Source organism: Delphinus delphis, chromosome 10, assembly GCF_949987515.2.
Source record: "Delphinus delphis chromosome 10, mDelDel1.2, whole genome shotgun sequence".
NCBI lineage: Eukaryota > Metazoa > Chordata > Mammalia > Artiodactyla > Delphinidae > Delphinus > Delphinus delphis.
The window spans coordinates 22,707,618-22,725,644 of record NC_082692.2 but is presented as its reverse complement, the minus strand read 5'-3'; the positions used below and the strand labels follow the sequence as shown (position 1 = coordinate 22,725,644).

The 18,027-nt window shown below is 52.0% G+C and overlaps 1 protein-coding gene across 2 annotated transcripts; it reads left to right on the top strand.

The window, feature by feature from the left end:
• The first annotated feature begins 2,637 nt into the window (after window positions 1-2,637).
• Window positions 2,638-17,897, top strand: DHX16 (DEAH-box helicase 16). 2 transcript variants are annotated; one of them, XM_060023358.1, is made up of 20 exons: window positions 2,638-3,024; window positions 4,597-4,847; window positions 4,944-5,106; window positions 5,423-5,479; window positions 8,503-8,757; window positions 8,947-9,150; window positions 9,230-9,421; window positions 10,061-10,171; window positions 10,344-10,459; window positions 12,387-12,597; window positions 12,789-12,887; window positions 13,000-13,152; window positions 14,769-14,909; window positions 15,101-15,263; window positions 15,359-15,477; window positions 15,590-15,657; window positions 16,388-16,550; window positions 16,657-16,818; window positions 17,061-17,234; window positions 17,746-17,897. In XM_060023358.1, the coding sequence occupies exons 1-20, from the start codon at window positions 2,818-2,820 to the stop codon at window positions 17,872-17,874; spliced, it is 3,138 nt and encodes a 1,045-aa protein (XP_059879341.1). In that variant the 5' UTR covers window positions 2,638-2,817; the 3' UTR covers window positions 17,875-17,897. The 2 variants fall into 2 exon arrangements, with proteins under 2 accessions (XP_059879341.1, XP_059879342.1); XM_060023359.1 differs by lacking the exons at window positions 2,638-3,024; window positions 4,597-4,847; window positions 4,944-5,106; ... (2 more) ...; window positions 8,947-9,150; window positions 9,230-9,421 and having other exon boundaries at window positions 10,059-10,171; window positions 10,355-10,459.
• Window positions 17,898-18,027: the final 130 nt, after the last annotated feature.

The following is an 18,027-nucleotide window of genomic DNA, read 5'->3' as shown; positions in this document are numbered from 1 at the left end:
GAAGAGGAAGCAGCCATGGCTGTGGGAGGGGAAAATGACGAAGGTGAACCAGGAACTCAGCAATGACTTGTAGAAAGGGCTCTGGGAGAGCCTGGCACTGGTTTCTCAAAGGACTAGCAGGTGAAGGACTGGATTTTTGTTGTTGTTGTTTGTTTGTCTGTTTGTTTGTTTGTTTTTGGCTGCGCCTCACGGCTTGCAGCATCTCAGTTCCTCGACCAGGGATTGAACCTGGGCCACTGCGGTGAAATCGCCAAATCCAAACCCCTAGACCACCAAGGAACTCCCTGTTTTTTTTAATTCTCTCTTTTTTTTAATTAAATTTTTTTTTTAGTCTAGGGCTGGTTTGAGAAAGGGCAGTTGAAGCATCCACTAGACTGGAAGCACCATGAGGACAAACTGTGTTGGTTGGGTTTACTGCAGCATCCCCATGCCTGGCACCTCGTAGACACAAAAATTTATTTTTAAAATGAATGACTGAGCAAATGAATGAAAAAATGAAAAGAGCCAAAAACTTGGAAGCAAAGGACACTCTGAATTGAAGGATTCTGGTATTCAGAAGCCTAGTGCAATGCAAGCAGCCAGATAGTATGTGATTCGTAGTGGCTAATCCAGAGGATTTTACTCCAAGACTCAGGACCATAAATAATAAGTCTCCTGAAATTGCTGCAAGTATAGTGTATGTACAGAAGTGCAGATTCCTCAAAAGGGTCTCCTCTGATAGACAATGGGATAATTCATGGCTTTGTGGCCCAAGTGTAGTTGGTACTGGGAGGTTTCCCCATTTCAATGAATTTTTATTTTCTACAAATGTAGAATATCTGTATTTTACTTATCAGTCTTTTTTTTTTTTTTAAGTTCTCCAGGCTAATCAAGACATGGTTAAGTAGTTGTAGTCCTTCTATCACTAGAGGATGCTCCTCTCAGACTAGTCAGAGGAGATTCCTTCTTTATTAAAAACAAAGTGTATTAGACAAATTGATCTTAAACATATGCCAAAGGTCTTTAATTTACCAGCAAGGGAACAAGCAAGGTGTCAAAAGAATGAGCCACTTCAGAGAGGATGTGGGTAGGAGGGAAACAGGATACTACATGAGTAGCTAATTAGGTAAAGATCCTAATCAGTTGTGACCCAGGAAAGCAGAAGCAAGAGGCTCTGAGGTGCCAGGGGTGTCCACAGTCCATTTCAGAAATAGAAAGCAGTGCATTCAATAAGTTAATGAGGGCTTCCCTGGTGGTGCAGTGGTTAAGAATTCACCTGCCAATGCACGGGACACGGGTTCGAGGCCTGGCCCAGGAAGACCCCACATGCTGTCGAACAACTAAGGGCATGCACTACACTACTGAGCCTGCGGTCTAGAGCCCATGTGCCACAACTACTTGAGCTCGTGCGCCTAGAGCCGGTGCTCCGCAATAAGAGAAGCCACTGCAATGACAAGCTGGCACTGCCGCTCACCGCAACCACAGTAAGCCTGCGTGCAGCAACGAAGACCCAACGCAGCCAAAAATAAAAATAAATAAATTTTTAAAAAAGAAAGAAAGAAGCCAATGATGTGGAGCTACCTGTGGCTGTTAACTGGAATAACAAATGTTTCTTTTCCCAGCGTAGTGTCGATAAATACAATTAATTGTAAAAGTATGAAGCAGGATCAAACAGAGGACGGCAGAGTCAAGCAACAAACTCTGCTTATTTAAAATTAAGCAGTCACCAGTGAGTTTCTCAAGCAGTTAGCAAAAAAAAAAAAAAAGCTGAATACAAAAAGAAAAACAAAAAAAAATGCTGAATACAGTTTGCACATTCCTTAGTTTGCAGATCTTTTAAAATAACTTCCAGAGACAGCGCCAAGAAAAGCGGGCACCTTTATTTTTTCTCCACATCCCAAGTCTTCTCCTGCCTGGAGTCCTCTTTTAAGCCTAACCTGTATTCACTTCTGCGGAAAGTACCAGTCCTAGCAAAGATCACTTCTAATCAGCACGGCCTAATCTGTAATAAGCACGGACCTGATCCTCTAATTTGAAAGACTGCCCCACCAGCCGCGCGCGCGCGCGCGCGCGCACACACACACACACATACACCTTGCATTATTTTTGGCTCCATGGAACTTACATGTCTATTTATTTACTTATTTATTTTTGCGGTACTCAGCCCTCTCACTGTTGTGGCCTCTCCCGTTGCGGAGCACAGGCTCCGGACGCGCAGGCTCAGCGGCCATGGCTCACAGGCCCAGCCGCTCCGCGGCACGTGGGATCCTCCCGGACCGGGGCACGACCCCGTGTCCCCTGCATCGGCAGGCGGACTCTCAACCACTGCGCCACCAGGGAAGCCCACATGTTTTATTTTTTATGTATCTTGTCTCCGCCCCCCTCAAGCCACTGTAAATTCTGTGAGGGATTTGTTTCTGATTTGTTCTTTGGTATATCCCCGGAACTAAAACTGCCTAGCACACATTAGGCTCTCAGCATTTGTGGAATGAAATGAGTGAGTGTAACACCCAGGAGTGACCAACAGAGGGCGAAAGAGAGATTCGGTGGGGGAGGAAATGAAAATGTTTTATCCCAAGCTTCGAGTACAATTCCGCAAGATTTGACTTCGCTCGGCCACCGTAGTGCTTAGGCCGGAAAAAGTGCAGCTACTTCCGGTTTCCGAGGTCCGGGGAGATTGCTTTGGGCTGTTGGAAACCGAACCCCCAGGTCCTAAGGCAGCTTCTTTGTGGAACAGAGGCTCCGGCCCGGGGCTTCAGGCCTCCGGGTGACCCGCCCGGCCGCCAGCGAGGCTGCTCGAGACACTCTCAGGGCCGGGAATAGGGAGCGTGAGTCGCCATGGCGACGCCGGCGGGGCTGGAGCGCTGGGTGCAAGACGAGCTGCACTCGGTGCTGGGACTGAGCGAGCGGCATGTGGCCCAGTTCCTCATCGGTACCGCGCAGCGCTGCGCCTCGGCAGAGGAGTTCGTGCAGCGCTTGCGAGACACCGATACCCTGGACGTCAGTGGGCCGGCCCGGGACTTCGCCTTGAGACTCTGGACCAAGGTGCGGCGTGGGGGTGGGGGGCGGGCATGGGAGCGGCAGGAGAGGGGGTGGAGCGGGGGCGGCGCCCCCAGGTTATTTGTCCTGGTGAGGTCGGGCTAACTGTCCAACCGAGAATTAAATAAGCTCAGTTCACCAGCATTTCTTCTTTGTCCGTTATCGCCTACGGGCTGGACGTCTACTTCCGTGGAGAAGATTGAGAATGGTTTAAGTGTGTTGGATTAAGCGCTATAGAGCAGTGTTTCTCAAACTTTAACAGGTACAGGATTCATCCAGGGCTTTTGTTAAAATGCGGGTTCCGATTCGGTAGGTCTGGGATGGATTCTTCGTTTCTTCATTTCTAACAAATCTAACAAGTTTACAGGTGATGGCTGGTGGTCCACAGACCATCCTTTGAATAGCGAGGCTATAGAATAGATGTGTAGGCCGGTGCTGTGGGAGGGCAGAAGGGGTGGGAGTTGGGATCGGGAAAAGCAGACCCAAAGATTCCCTGGAATTTGTCACGTAGAGAGGGGAGAAGAGTACAGGTGTAAAGGTTAGCTCCTGGAAGACAAGACTGTATTTCTTTTTTTAATGAAATATTTTTAAAATAAATTTATTTATTTTATTTTTGGCTGCGTTGGGTCTTCGTTGCTGCACGTGGGCCTTCTCTAGTTGCGGAAAGCAGGGGCTACTCTGCGTTGCGGTGTGTGGGATTCTCATTGCAGTGGCTTCTCGTTACAGAGCATGGGCTCTAGGCTCGCAGGCTTCAATAGTTGTGGCACGTGGGCTCAGTAGTTGTGGCTTGTGGGCTCTAGAGCGTCCACTCAGTAGTTTTGGTGCAGGGGCTTAGTTGCTCCGCGGCATGTGGGATCTTCCCAGACCAGGGCTCAAACCCATGTCCCGTACCTTGGCAGGAGGGTTCTTAACCACTGCGCCACCAGGGAAGCCCGACAAGACTGTATTTCTTGTCTTTGTATTCCTACCACCTAACTGCACCTTGCAGAATTAGAGCTTAGAAAGTATCCAGTAATACTAAAAGTGTTGAGCTTGTTCAGAGAATGGTGGATAACGTGGTGTGGATATCCCATAAGATGCTTGGTGAGAAATGAGGTTAGAATGTAAGGGATGGGAGAGTAGGAACTTTATGTTAATCTGTTTACCAGTGTATCCCTGGAGTCTGGTACAGTGCCAGGCCTGTGACAGGCCTCTGCACAACAATCCTGGCCAGTCCTTGGGTAGGAATGACTTAGTCATTGGGAAGAACAGAGGCTGAGCAGTTGAGAATTGGATATGAGTATGTAAACTCTATGAGGGCAAGAGTTTTTGTCTCTTTATTTATCCCTGTATCTCTAGTACCTAGCAGTGGGTGCATGGGACAGGCTTCGATAAATGTTTGTTAAATGAACGACTGAAAAGAAGTTTGGAAGCTGAGAGGCCCTATTCAGGCTGATGGACATGGTGTGAAGCCTTGGGGAAGGGAGAGGATGAAGGCCGGTTTAAGGTCAAGTTACTCCTTAAATTAGGAACAGGGCAGAGTAGGTGGGCAGGGATCAGGAGTTGGTCACACCCCCTTATCCTCTCCTCTTCTGACAGGTCCCAAGGAAGGCTGTGGTGGAAAAGCCAGCTCGGGCAGCAGAGCGAGAGGCCAGAGCCCTGCTGGAAAAGAACCGATCCTACAGGTTGCTGGAGGACAGTGAGGAGAGCAGCGAGGAGACTGTGGGCAGGGCCGGGAGCAGTCTCCGGAAGAAGCTGAAAAAACGGAAACACCTCAGGAAGAAACGTCAGGAGGAAGAGGAAGAAGAAGAGGAGGAAGAGTTTTCTGAGAAAGAAAAGAGGAAGACACAGTAAGTCAGAAGTAGGGTGAGAGAGGATGGGGCAGGTGGATGATGGGACAGTAAGCCTCTGGATGCCCTTAGTTAATGCTCTGGGCTGGGCTGCAGGGGGAGTAAACAGCAGACGGAGAAGCCAGAGTCAGAGGATGAGTGGGAGCGGACAGAGCGAGAGCGCCTTCAGGACCTGGAGGAGCGCGATGCGTTCGCCGAGCGGGTTCGGCAGCGGGACAAGGACCGGACTCGCAACGTCCTGGAGCGGTCAGACAAGAAGGTGTGTAGGAGCAGCACGTCCCGTCAGTGCCCAGAAGATCCCTGGGTCCAGTGTGAGGTTGGGTGTGATTGCAGATAGTGATCTCTGGGAAGACAAGGGGCTGCCTCCAGTGATCTGGTAATGTCTTTGGGTCTTTGGGCTAAGGTGGCTCTCTGCTGAACCTGCAGCCCCAGAGATTCCTCAGTGAAGGGGGAACATTTCTTTGTGCCGGGGAACATTTTTTTTGCTAGGGAACATCAGGATGATACCTGTGATTCTAGAAGGGCAATGGCTGTGGGTGTGGGGACTTTTGGCCACTCTTGCCTTCTTCTCCTAGGCTTATGAAGAGGCTCAGAAGCGCCTCAAGATGGCTGAGGAAGACCGGAAAGCCATGGTGAGTCCCAGTGCCCAGGAAGACAAAAGGAAAGACTTACTGAAGGAGTGTGGTTAAGGATAGGGAGAAAGTGTGCACAGGAAGTGCAGTGGAGCTGCTGGTGGGGTGTTGGGTCTCTGGAGGAGGGGGCTTGGTTGACAGGAGCCTGCTGAGGATGGATTAAGTTGTAGAGGGAAGAAAACGGCCCAGAAACCCTCTTTGACTCCTAGGATCAGATCACACTGTGTGTTAGTGAGGAGAGTGTGAGCTTTCCCTGTTCCTGAGAGTTAAAGAGATGTACTCCAAAGGCAGCTGGGTGTTCAAGGGGCGGCTGCAGGACAGGGGCAGAGCAGAGTCCTGCTGCCCACGGGCGTGCTGACCCCTGAGCTTGGGTACAGCATCTCCACATACCTTCTTACCACCTGATCCCTCCGTGCCCCACGGGGCCTTGTGATCTCCCACTGGTTTCCTGATTTGGTCTTCTCACTGCACGGGGACAGAGCCCTTGTAATTCATGAACTGGACTTGTTACGGGGTTAGCCTAGGTAGGGTTGCAGTTTTCCAAAGGCCTGGTCTTCCCATTAAGTCACACTTAGATTTCCCCAAAGAATTTTGAGGCTCTTGGTGTCCTGAAAATGGCCTAGTGGCCATCAGCTCTCTCCTGACATATCCATCTCAGCTCACACCCCACAAAGTGACTGTGGTCAGACTTCTGAGACATCTCTCGATGCTGGTGTAGTGTTTTTACTTTCCTGAATTATTCTTTTCTTTTTCAATTATGAAAATTTTCAAACAAATAGAAAAATTGAAAGAATAGTATAAGGCAATTTTTTAAAAAATTTATTTATTTATTTATATTTTGGCTGAGTTGGGTCTTTGTTGCTGCGCGTGGGCTTTCTCTAGTTGCAGCGATGGGGGGCTATTCTTCATTATGGTGCGCGGCCTTCTCATTGCGGTGGCTTCTTTTGTTGCGGATCACGGGCTGTAGGCATACAGGCTTCAGTAGTTGTGGCGTGTGGGCTCTAGAGCGCAGGCTCAGTAGATGTGGCGCATGGGCTTAGTTGCTCCGTGGTATGTGGGATCTTCCCAGACCAGGGCTCGAACCTGTGTTCCCTGCATTGGCAGGCGGATTCTTACCCTTGCGCCACCAGAGAAGTCCCTGCAATGCCTATGTAAATGGCGGCTTTTTTCTTTTCCTCTCTTTTTGAACCATTTAAAAGTTTTAGACATCATGGCATTTTGTCCCATCAGCATGTACCTGGTATGATATTTCTCTAAAACCACAGTGCCTTTGTCACACCCAGGCAGATGTTTCTCATATATCAACTAAGAACCTGCCTACAGTAAGATTTCCCCAGTTACCCCAAAATGTCTTTAATAACTGCTTTTTGCAAACTGGAATCCAGTCAGGGTTCACGCATTGCATTTGGTTGTTAGGTTTCTTCAGTTTGTTTCACTTCCCCCTTCTCTCTCTTTCTTTCTGTCTCATCTTGTACCGTGTCCTACATTCTGGATTTATCTGATCCTTATCTTGTGGTATTAAGTTCTGTCCCAGTGCTTTCTTTAAAGTGGAAATTGGGTCCACAGCTTGCTTAGACTCAGATTAAACAGCTGTGGCAGCAACACCTCTTGGGTGGTGACGTGCCCATCATATCAGGGGGACACACTGTCCAGCTGTGTGCGCGTTAGTGCTGGTATCCTTCCTGCCAGCAGCCTCTCAGCTAATGCTTTAGCAACCACTGCTAATCCTTTCCTGAATCACTTATGTCATGGGGGATTGCAAAGTGGTGATTTTTGGATCCTGACATTCCTTCTACATTTATCAGCTAGCCTTTTTATATAAAGAAGAACTTTTCCTCAACAACAAGGAATGGGCTACAGTGCCTTCCTCAAAGTGAGGGCAAATGCTTAATTGTTTCCTTTTAATTACTAATTTTCAGAGTAAAGAGTCTGCTGTAATAGTCACCTCACCGGTGACAGAAGTTTTTTTCCCGTTGTTTGTACGCATGGCATGTTGGACTCATGAATTTTTATTTCTCAGTATTTTATAATTGCATATCATTATTCTTTTCGATGCTCAAATTGCCCTGATTTCTTGCCCATATTTTAAAAAGACATCCATCTGCCTCACCCATCAGGCCGAAGGAGTATTTGATTGTGGTACTCAGGTCAGGTCATGAGCATAAACTCCATTTTAAGACGTGATAGAACAAACAAGAAAAACCAAGCAATTAAATCAAATCAGGGCCCCCAAGGGGAGGGCAGCAGTGGGGTTTTGTCACTGCAGTAGAGGAGCTTGTTGTGAACACAGGGAAGATTGTGTTGCCACAGTGGGAGGGCTTAGGGTTAGGGTTCAGAAAGGCCTTCAGCATGTGGCCAGTCTTCTGTCATCCACAGTGTGTCCTGAAAAGCCTGTATTGAAAGGAAACACGTAGAAGCCAAATGACCCATTGTCTGAGGGGGAGAAGTTAGTCCCCGAGCTAAACATCCCTCATTACATTTTGCCTCATAGAACCACTCTCTGATGCTTCCAACCTTTTTGTGTGTAATTTATTTTTCCCTTTTCCTCAAACTGCAGTCATTTGGTTCAAGACGGGGGAGCATATCACTGGGGAGGAAGAATACCTACTTTTGGCTCACCCAGGGTTTCCAACTGTCTCAGTTGTTTTCAGTTTGAGACCTGTGCTTCCAAATGCTGGTATCAGCTGTTATGTTTTTCCCCTTTCCACTAAGTCGAATAAAACAGCAAGAGTACGATATAAAATATGCACATAATCACCTTAGCTCTAGTTAATTTATATTGGCAAAGATGGTCAGGCTGCCTGGAAGGACGTCCAGCTGGGTCCTCCTGCTGGAAGGCAGCGTGTCGGCCCAGCGTTGGGCATGTCGTCAGTCGCGTTGTCCAGTGCAGAGGGAAGGAAGGTAGAGGACACATCTTTAGGTTCTCTTGCCGGCCTGTCGGAGGTTGTCACTCTTAGGGGTATGTGAGGAAAAGGGTCACTCTTCCAGCGAGAAGAGGCTCTGACTGCCCTGGGCTGACCCAGGTCCCTGAGCTGCGGAAGAAATCCCGCCGAGAATACCTGGCCAAGCGGGAGCGCGAGAAGCTTGAGGACCTGGAGGCCGAGCTGGTGGACGAGGAGTTCCTCTTTGGGGATGTGGAGCTGAGCCAACATGAGCGGCGTGAGCTCAGATACAAGCGGCGAGTGCGGGATCTGGCCCGGGAGTACCGGGCGGCTGGGGAGCAGGAGAAGCTGGAGGCCACCAATCGCTACCACATGCCTGAGGAGACGCGAGGACAGGTGAGGCGAGGGGGTCACCGCTTCAGCCCCGGTCCCCGAGCAGATGGGAGGGAAGACTTCCGGGGCTTGGGCGGTGGCTTGGCTGGCCCCTTCCTTGTCTTGCCTTTCTCCGGGGGCGGGGGTAGCGGCTGGGGAGGGGGTGCTGGGCAGAGAGGGCAGCTCTGTCTCCACGTGCCCCTCTCTTTTTAGCCAGCACGAGCGGTGGATCTAGTGGAGGAGGAGTCCGGTGCCCCTGGGGAGGAGCAGCGGCGCTGGGAGGAGGCCCGGCTTGGGGCAGCGTCCCTGAAGTTTGGGGCCCGAGATGCTGCCTCCCAGGAGCCCAAGTATCAGCTGGTGCTGGAGGAAGAGGAGACCATCGAGTTCGTCCGGGCCACTCAGCTCCAGGGTGACGAGGTGAGGTGGTGGGCGCTGGGATGTCCCGAGGAGCGTGGGAGCCGGCCCTGAAACTCACAGCCCTTCTCCTCCTTCTCAGGAGCCGTCAGCCCCACCCGTTCCAACCCAGGCCCAGCAGAAGGAGTCCATCCAGGTCGTCCGCCGCAGCCTCCCAGTGTTCCCGTTCCGCGAGGAGCTGCTGGCCGCCATTGCTAGTCATCAGGTCCTCATCATCGAAGGCGAGACAGGCTCGGGCAAGACCACCCAAATCCCACAGTACCTCTTTGAGGAGGTATGGCAGCCTCAGCCTCCGCTGGCGCTGACCAGCACAGTCCTGTCAGCTCTTTTACGTGGGATTTTGAGTAGTCACTTTCCTTCTGTACTTCAGTCCTTTAGTCTTTTCTGCTAAGTGGTGAGGTTCTCGAGAATAAGGACCACACCCTTTTCATGCTTCTGTTCTCACTTCCTGCCACGGTGTCCATGCCTGATAGGTGTTCTGTAGGTTAGCGTTGGAAGGAGGTATAGACGGTTAGATGGTGGCGTGTGGGTGTGAACATGGACCCCGCTCCACCAGCCCGGCCTCTGCTCCTCTGCAGGGCCAAGGAATGAGGAGTGAAAAGACTTTTCCTGCTTTTTTACCTTCCCTTGTTCCCCTTGCTTTTGGGTCTGCCCAGCCGGTCAGTCCTTTTCCAGCTTGAATCTCACAAAGCCCCGAACTTGATGACCCAAAGGGCTGGGACTGCCTAGGGCTGGGTGAGGACCCTTTGTGGGCCCTGGGTCTGCCATCCTATCCGTTTGCCCTTCTTGTCTGGTTTTCTGCTCTGTCTGTTTCTCTGTTCCTCCTGCCCTGCATTTCCAACTTCTCTGAATTGCTGGGCCCCAGCTGCATATTTGTCAAAGTGAAAACCTCCTCTTTCTTCTTGTCATGCAGGGTTACACAAAGAAAGGTGTGAAGATTGCCTGCACCCAGCCCCGGAGAGTGGCAGCCATGAGTGTGGCTGCCCGAGTGGCCCGGGAGATGGGTGTGAAGCTTGGGAATGAGGTGAGATCTGTGAGGACTGAGGGACGAGGGGAGCCCCTAGGGTCTGGGACTCAGCCCCCGCTGCCTGCAGGTCCCCTCAACCCCCACTGGTCCAGGTGCTCACCCTTGTCCCTTTGCCCTCCCTTCTGGGGGCAACAGCCCAACTGTCGATCACTAATGGCCCACATGACAGGTCGGCTACAGCATCCGCTTTGAGGACTGCACATCAGAGCGAACTGTCCTGCGCTACATGACGGATGGGATGCTTCTCCGGGAGTTCCTCTCTGAGCCTGACCTTGCGAGTTACAGGTATGCACAGGCCCCCCAGCTCCCACGAGAGGGGGTGCTGCCCGCCTTCACCTCCCTCCGGTCTGCTGCCCTCCTGTTCTTCAGTACCTTCCTTTATCTCCTTTAATCTTTGGCTTTTCCCTCCTATCTTCCCACCTGGCCATTTTGGACATTGTCTTCTCTTCTGATTTATCCACCAGTTCTTTTTTCTTTCTTTCTTTATATATATATATATTTTTTGCGGTACGCGGGCCTCTCACTGCTGTGGCCTCTCCCGTTGCGGAGCACAGGCTCCAGACGCGCAGGCTCAGCGGCCATGGCTCACGGGCCCAGCCGCTCTGCGGCATGTGGGATCTTCCCGGACCGGGGCACGAACCCGCGTCCCCTGCATCGGCAGGCAGACTCTCAACCACTGCGCCACCAGGGAAGCCCCTCTTTTTTCTTAAATTATTTATTTATCTATTTTTGGCTGTGTTGGGTCTTCGTTGCTGCGCACGGGCTTTCTCTAGCTGTGGCGAGCAGGGGCTACTCTTCGTTGCGGTGCGCGGGCTTCTCATTGCGGTGGCTTCTCTTGTTGTGGAGCACGGGCTCTAGGTGCACGGGCTTCAGTAGTTGTAGCACGTGGGCTCAGTAGTTGTGGCTCCTGCACTCTATAGAGCGCAGGCTCAGTAGTTGTGGCGCATGGGCTTAGTTGCTCCACGGCATGTGGGATCTCCCTGGACCAGGGTCTGAACCTGTGTCCCCTGCCTTGGCAGGCGGATTCTTAACCACTGCGCTACCAGGGAAGTCCTGTCCACCAGTTTTTGAATCTTTATGGTTCGAACAGTCTTAGAACTGAGATGGGCCCGGAGGGTAGAAGAGGCTACAGAGAAAGCCTTTCTGTGTCTCCCCAATTGTTCCCAGAGTTCAGAAAACAACCAGGATGGTAGAATGGTGCTGTTGAGAAGCCACGTGAAGACCACTTGCAAAAACTTAGAATGTTCAGCTTGGAGGGGAAAACTCAGACATCCTGGTTCCCTCTAAATGTGTGAAGGGCTATTATTACATGAGAAAGGGACCAGACTTGTTTTATGTGACCCCAGAGAGCACAGCTAGGAGCCATGGGGGAGGTTACAGGGAGGCGGATTTCAGATCAATACTGACAAGCCATAGTGTGGCAGAGATTGCGGGGGCTGTCAGAGTGCTTGCGCCCTGACTCTTAAGCCTCTGGCCCACGTCTTGGAGTGGCTTGATCCGTGAATAATGAGTTCTCAGTGCCGGCATTGGCCAAGCAGGGGTTGGATGAGCATGTCTTGTGGGGGAGAAGTGATTCATGGATGGGATGAGGGTGGAGCCAGGCCAGCTGAGCAGTACTTGCCTTTTCAGCTCTTAGGAGACTGTGGATTTCCGGTCCTAGAAGGTTACAGTGGAGCAATGGGACAGATACGATTTGGTCCTTTCCTCAGAGGAAAAACCTCTGAGAACCCATGGAAGGCCAGCTAATGTGAGAGTGTTCAGGCTGTGGGGTTTTCCCATCACGCCAGCCTGCTTTGTGAAATGGCTGAGGACTTCACCATCATGGTCACAGTTAGGCACAAAGGGTTGATGTGGGGGATGAGCTCCTGCGGGCTTGGCAGGAAATCCAAAGACTAGAGCAAGGAGAAAGAAGGTGACACACTTGTAGCTAAGTTACGAGGAGACCAAGAAGCCTGCAGAGTCCTCTCAGGTTGGGGTGGGAGGGCTCACCCGGCCCCTCTCTCCAGAAAGAGGCATCAGGGTCAATCAGGGATGCACGGCAGGTGCCCCAGAGGACCCCGGGAGCTTCGGGGCTGTTCACATCATGGTGCTTCAGGTCTGTCTGTTCCTTCCTAGCCAGGATAGGGGCCTGTCCTCTCATCCGGCGACCCCAGTGTCCCCTCCTGCATTACCCACCTCCCCTTGCTCACTGGTGCCCCCGTTCCTTCCTCAGCGTGGTGATGGTGGATGAGGCCCACGAACGGACCCTGCACACAGACATTCTCTTTGGGTTGATCAAGGATGTTGCTCGATTCCGACCTGAGCTCAAGGTCCTGGTGGCTTCAGCCACACTGGACACTGCCCGCTTTTCCACCTTCTTTGATGACGCCCCCGTCTTCCGGATCCCTGGACGCAGGTTTCCAGTTGACATCTTCTATACCAAGGTGCCCCCTCAGGGAGGTTGGGCTTAAGAGTAAAGGCAGTGGAGCCTTTGAAGGAGATTGTCCCAAGGAGGGGAGGAAGGGATGGAGAGTCCAAAGGGAAACTGGGATAAAGTGTATGTCGAGCTGGGAGGAGAGGAAGAGATTTGCCTGAGCAGGTGGCCTTCCTGTGACCCTGCCTCCTCCCCCCACAGGCTCCAGAGGCAGACTACCTGGAGGCCTGTGTGGTGTCTGTGCTGCAGATTCATGTGACCCAGCCCCCTGGGGATATCCTGGTGTTCCTGACAGGACAGGTGCGTGATGTGGGGGAGGGGGTGTGATGTGTGTATCCCAGGGGAAGACGGGGCTGGCAGGTCAGCCTCTCGTGACTCTGGGTCCCACACAGCTCTCCCCACCCAAATCCAGGAGGAGATTGAGGCTGCCTGTGAGATGCTCCAGGATCGCTGCCGCCGCCTGGGCTCCAAAATCCGGGAGCTCCTGGTGCTGCCCATTTATGCCAACCTGCCTTCCGATATGCAGGCGCGGATCTTCCAGCCCACGCCCCCTGGGGCACGGAAGGTCAGTTGGAGAAACCCACATTCTTCACCCGTGTGGTTCACGCAACTAGTAGTGAAAAGGAAAGTGTGTGCCTGCCCTGTGCAGGGTGTGTCCTGGGCACTGCTGCAGCTGCGAGGCGGGGTGGCAGTTCCTTGCCTCTGGAGCTGGAGAGAGAGGGTGATGACAGCGGGAATGGCGAGATAGCCAAATGTGTGATCCAGAAAGTGAGCATGGTGGAGGTGCAGAGGAGAAGGGAGGCCCTTGGGGTGCCAGGAGGCGGGATTTGGTCTGGAGGACCTTTAGGGAAGATGATGGCGGAATATCAGAGGAAGGCTTAAGGGGTGTCTGAAGTCAGAGCACTCCAGCAGGCTTAGGGGAAGGCTCACATGGTGAAGTAGTGGGAGACAGGCTAAAAACAACTTTGAATGGTGATTAGAGAGGGCCTTTGATGGCAGGAGAAAGAGTGTGGACTTCAGACCAGTTAGTGGCCATCAAAGGATTTTGAGCAAAGATGTAACTTTTCATTCAACAAATATTTAAAGAGTTCCTCCCATGTTCCAGGTACTGTTCTAGGGGATGAGGGTACAGCAATGAACAAAACAAGTCGCTAGCCTCATGGAGTTTAGTCTAATATAAGTTAGGAAACAATGAACACATAAATACCTAATAGCAATTTGTGGCAAATGCTCTGAAGAGGTACAGTGCGGCATGGGAAGACGGAGGCTGACTCCGGGGTGTCAGGAGAGGAATGGCAGGAAGGGATTTTCCTTAGGGTGTAGGGAAGGCCTCTCCCTCTCTGATAAGGTGAGAGTGAAGCTGGGGCCTCACCCAGGCCAGGGAAGGAGCCAGGCTGACATCTAGGAGAAGAGCGCGCCAAGTAGAGGGAATAGCGCACACGGAGGGCGGGCGTGAGGATGGGCGTGAGGCGAGCTCAGCAGTGGGCAGGGATGGAGCGAGGAGCCCTGGTGCTAGGAGATGAGATCAGAAAAGTAGCCAGGGCCTGGAGGACTCAGGGCCTGAAGGGGTTTGGATGTGATTCTCAGGTAGGGTGGGAGGCCACTGATGGATGGCGGGGAGTGATGTGACAGGCTCACATTTTAAAAGGACCATTCTGGATGCCGTGTAACCAGGGCTAGGAGTAGAGCAGGGAGACTCATCAGGGGGCTGTTTTAGGGAGTAACGTGTAAAGGTGAATATGAAAGTGACAGTGGGGCTTCCCTCGAGGTCCAGTGGTTAGGACTCCACGCTTCCACTGCAGGGGTCGCGGGTTTGATCCCTGGATGGGGGAACTAAGATCCCACATGCTGTGCGGTGCGGCCAAAAACTAAAAAACAAATTAAAAAAAAAAAAAGTGACAGTGGGGAAGATGGGGCCGGAACCTGACACCCCCAGCTCCCACCTCTGAAAAAACCCCTGAACCCCCTTCATTTCCTTTCCTGTCCTTTCCGCCTTATGCCCTGCTAATCCCCACATCTCCCCTCTTCTACTGGCCTGTCCCCCTCTCCCGACCTTGGCCACAAATCTCCTCAGCTCCTGCTCCTTTGCACCTGTTCATCTACTCCACGTATTCCAGAATTACTTCCTCTGGGTAACTAGGTGGGTGGGATTTACCGGCGATCCCACATCCTCTCATTCAGGTAGTTGTGGCAACGAACATCGCCGAGACCTCGCTCACCATCGAGGGCATCATTTACGTGCTGGACCCGGGGTTCTGTAAGCAGAAGAGCTACAACCCGCGCACGGGCATGGAATCGCTCACCGTCACACCCTGCAGCAAGGTTGGCCTGGGCTTGAGCAGGGTCTCCACGGGGCGAGGGGGAGAACAGGCCAGCTCAGAAGCGGTGGAGGCTGCTTAGAGCAAGGGGGATTAGCGGTCCACACCCTCCCAGATTTCTTGCAGAAATACTGCCCTTTCTCTTTTCCATCACCAGATGGTCCGTGGGCCTGACAAACTGTCCTTTCTTTCCAGGCCTCAGCCAGTCAGCGAGCTGGTCGGGCGGGTCGGGTGGCTGCAGGGAAGTGCTTCCGCCTGTATACCGCCTGGGCCTATCAGCACGAGCTGGAAGAAACCACAGTGCCCGAGATTCAGAGGACCAGCCTGGGCAACGTCGTGTTGCTGCTCAAGAGTTTAGGTGACTGGGGTCCCCCAGTCCTCCTGAGACAGAAGGGGTGGGGCTAGCTTGTCCTTGTGAAGGGACTCTGTTCTACCCCTCACATCTTTCTCCAGGGATCCACGACCTAATGCACTTTGATTTCCTGGACCCTCCGCCATATGAGACCCTGCTGCTGGCTTTGGAGCAGCTGTACGCGCTGGGGGCCCTCAACCACCTTGGGGAGCTCACCACGGTGAGGTGGGAGGGCGGCAGGCTGGGGCAGGAGGAAGGCTGGGGTGACCCCTCGAGAGTTGGCGGGACACCTGAGGGAGGAGTGGCCTCAACTCTCTCTTTCCTCTCCTTAGTCTGGTCGAAAGATGGCGGAGCTGCCGGTGGACCCCATGCTGTCTAAAATGATCCTGGCCTCTGAGAAGTAAGCCCCTGACTCGGCCGGGCCCCCAGCACACACACTGGCCCTGCCTCTTTCTGTCTCTGGAGCCATCTTTGCGATCTTGCTTTTTCTGTCCACCACATTATTCTTTAACAAATAACAAGTTATTAGATAACTTTTATTGCCCCTTTTGAGGCCCACAGGGATCAGTAAGACACTGTCCTGTCTTTGGTTATGATTATCAGATGGGTGAAATTGACAAGCGTGTAGAAAATTTGGGGGCATGAATGAAAGTGGAAGATTTTCCATTGTGAGGAGTGCTGAGTGAGGGCTGGTTTGGGGACTTACTCATTCCTAAGGTTTCAGACTAGAGCATTTAGAAACAGCTGTGGAGGGACCACCTTTAAATGCCCTTTCTCTGCTATGGTTGAGGTTAAATGTCATTACGTGAACTTAAAGGGATTGCTATAATGTGCACCTTCGTACTGCAGAACCTCAGAGGGCCCCGGTGCCTTCCTGCCCCTGCCTCCCTGGATCTCTCTCCTGTTAACCGTTTTATCTATAACCTGACCCTCACCTCCTTCACCCCCATACCGTTGCCCCTGCCACCATCAATCTACTCTCTGATTTGTAGCCGTTAGCCCAACTTGCTGTCCCCACGTGAGGACATCCACCACGCAGTGATCACTTTCCTCCTCACTGCACCTGTTCCTGTTCCTGTTGCTGTGTCTCGCTTTGAACTCCCATGCCTTTCCCTTCCTGCCCCGAACAGGTACAGCTGTTCGGAGGAGATCCTGACAGTGGCTGCCATGCTCTCTGTCAACAACTCCATCTTCTACCGACCCAAGGACAAGGTCGTCCATGCCGACAATGCTCGTGTCAACTTCTTCCTCCCTGGGGGGGACCACCTGGTTCTGCTGAACGTTTATACACAGGTCACTGGGCTTGGGTGAGTGGGAGTGAGGGGGACGTGGGGGACTCTGGTTCCGCTGTATACTTAACAGCCCCTCTTCCCCCCCTCTTTTTCAACCCTTTTCACAGTGGGCTGAGAGTGGTTACTCTTCCCAGTGGTGCTATGAGAACTTTGTACAGTTCAGATCGATGCGCCGAGCCCGGGATGTGCGGGAACAGCTGGAGGGGCTCCTGGAACGCGTGGAAGTCGGTCTCAGTTCCTGCCAGGGGGACTATATCCGTGTCCGAAAGGTCAGCGTTTCTAGTCTGCTGCTGTCCACCCAGTGTCTCCCGAGGAGCAAGCTTCTCCTCTGGGGCCAGGGGCCTGAGAACGTGCCCCTTCCCCTGTGGAAGGTGTGCTCTCCCTGTGCTTGCTTTCCGGACCACTGAAAGGCCCTTACCTTTCTAGTTCTCCCAAAGCCTGAACTAAAAAGGCAGTGAGTGCTGAGGGTCCTTGCCTTTCTCACTGACTTCCTTTCCCGCCTGCTCCACAGGCCATCACTGCTGGTTACTTTTACCACACAGCACGGTTGACTCGCAGCGGCTACCGCACAGTGAAACAGCAGCAGACGGTGTTCATTCATCCCAACTCTTCCCTCTTTGAGGAACAGCCACGCTGGTTGCTCTACCACGAACTTGTCTTGACCACCAAAGAGTTCATGAGACAGGTGAGGGGACCTTGCCCTGCCCAGGCAGGTGGATTGTGTGGGAGACGGTATCCTGGCAAGCTAAAAACCCAGGTTCACGTTGCTGGGACGGGCAGAGAAATAGGAAAGCACCTTGGTTTAAGGTAGGATAAGGTAGAAATGCATCCTAACAGCTGTCTCAGCATCTGCTAAGATCTGAGAACTGTTTATTCACTCACTAAGTGTTTGAATGCCCATTCTCAGTGTTTCAGGTGCCGGGGTGATAATGAACAAAGCAGATATGAGCTCCATCCTGAGTGTATTTCAGTCTTTATGTTCAGGCTTTTGTTTAGGGTTAGCTTACTTGTGCTCTTGAATAACATGTAGAGATGTGTGTCTGCCCCTGGGATCCAGAGTATTAGAGCCAGGTACCCTTTCACCTAGCCCTGCAGCCAAAGGGGAAAGAAGAGAACCTTCTTTTAAATCACACGCACACATCAGAAACTAGGTTGGACAGAAGGGAGCCCTGCTGATTTTTTCTCGTCCCTTCCAGGTATTGGAGATTGAGAGCAGTTGGCTTCTGGAGGTGGCTCCCCACTATTACAAGGCCAAGGAGCTAGAAGATCCCCATGCTAAGAAAATGCCCAGAAAAGTAGGCAAGACACGAGAAGAGCTAGGGTAAAGAGCAGAGAACATAACAGAACAAATAGAACGTTAACACCAGCTCCTTTTCCTTCTGTACATTATTTAATATCTATTAATAAAAATATTTTTAGAGTAAAGCTATGGGGAACCTTAGAGATTCAGAGAAGGTGACATGGAAATTCGATCTCAT

What these genes read in the sequence shown, in the direction of transcription:
- DHX16 (XM_060023358.1), top strand. Translation starts at nt 2,818, where the DNA reads ATGGCGACGCCGGCGGGGCTGGAGCGCTGGGTGCAAGACGAGCTGCAC. An exon ending in CCTTGAGACTCTGGACCAAG is followed by an intron (nt 3,025 to 4,596) that starts GTGCGGCGTGGG and finishes CTCTTCTGACAG; the next exon opens with GTCCCAAGGAAGGCTGTGGT. An exon ending in CTCAGCTCCAGGGTGACGAG is followed by an intron (nt 9,151 to 9,229) that starts GTGAGGTGGTGG and finishes CCTCCTTCTCAG; the next exon opens with GAGCCGTCAGCCCCACCCGT.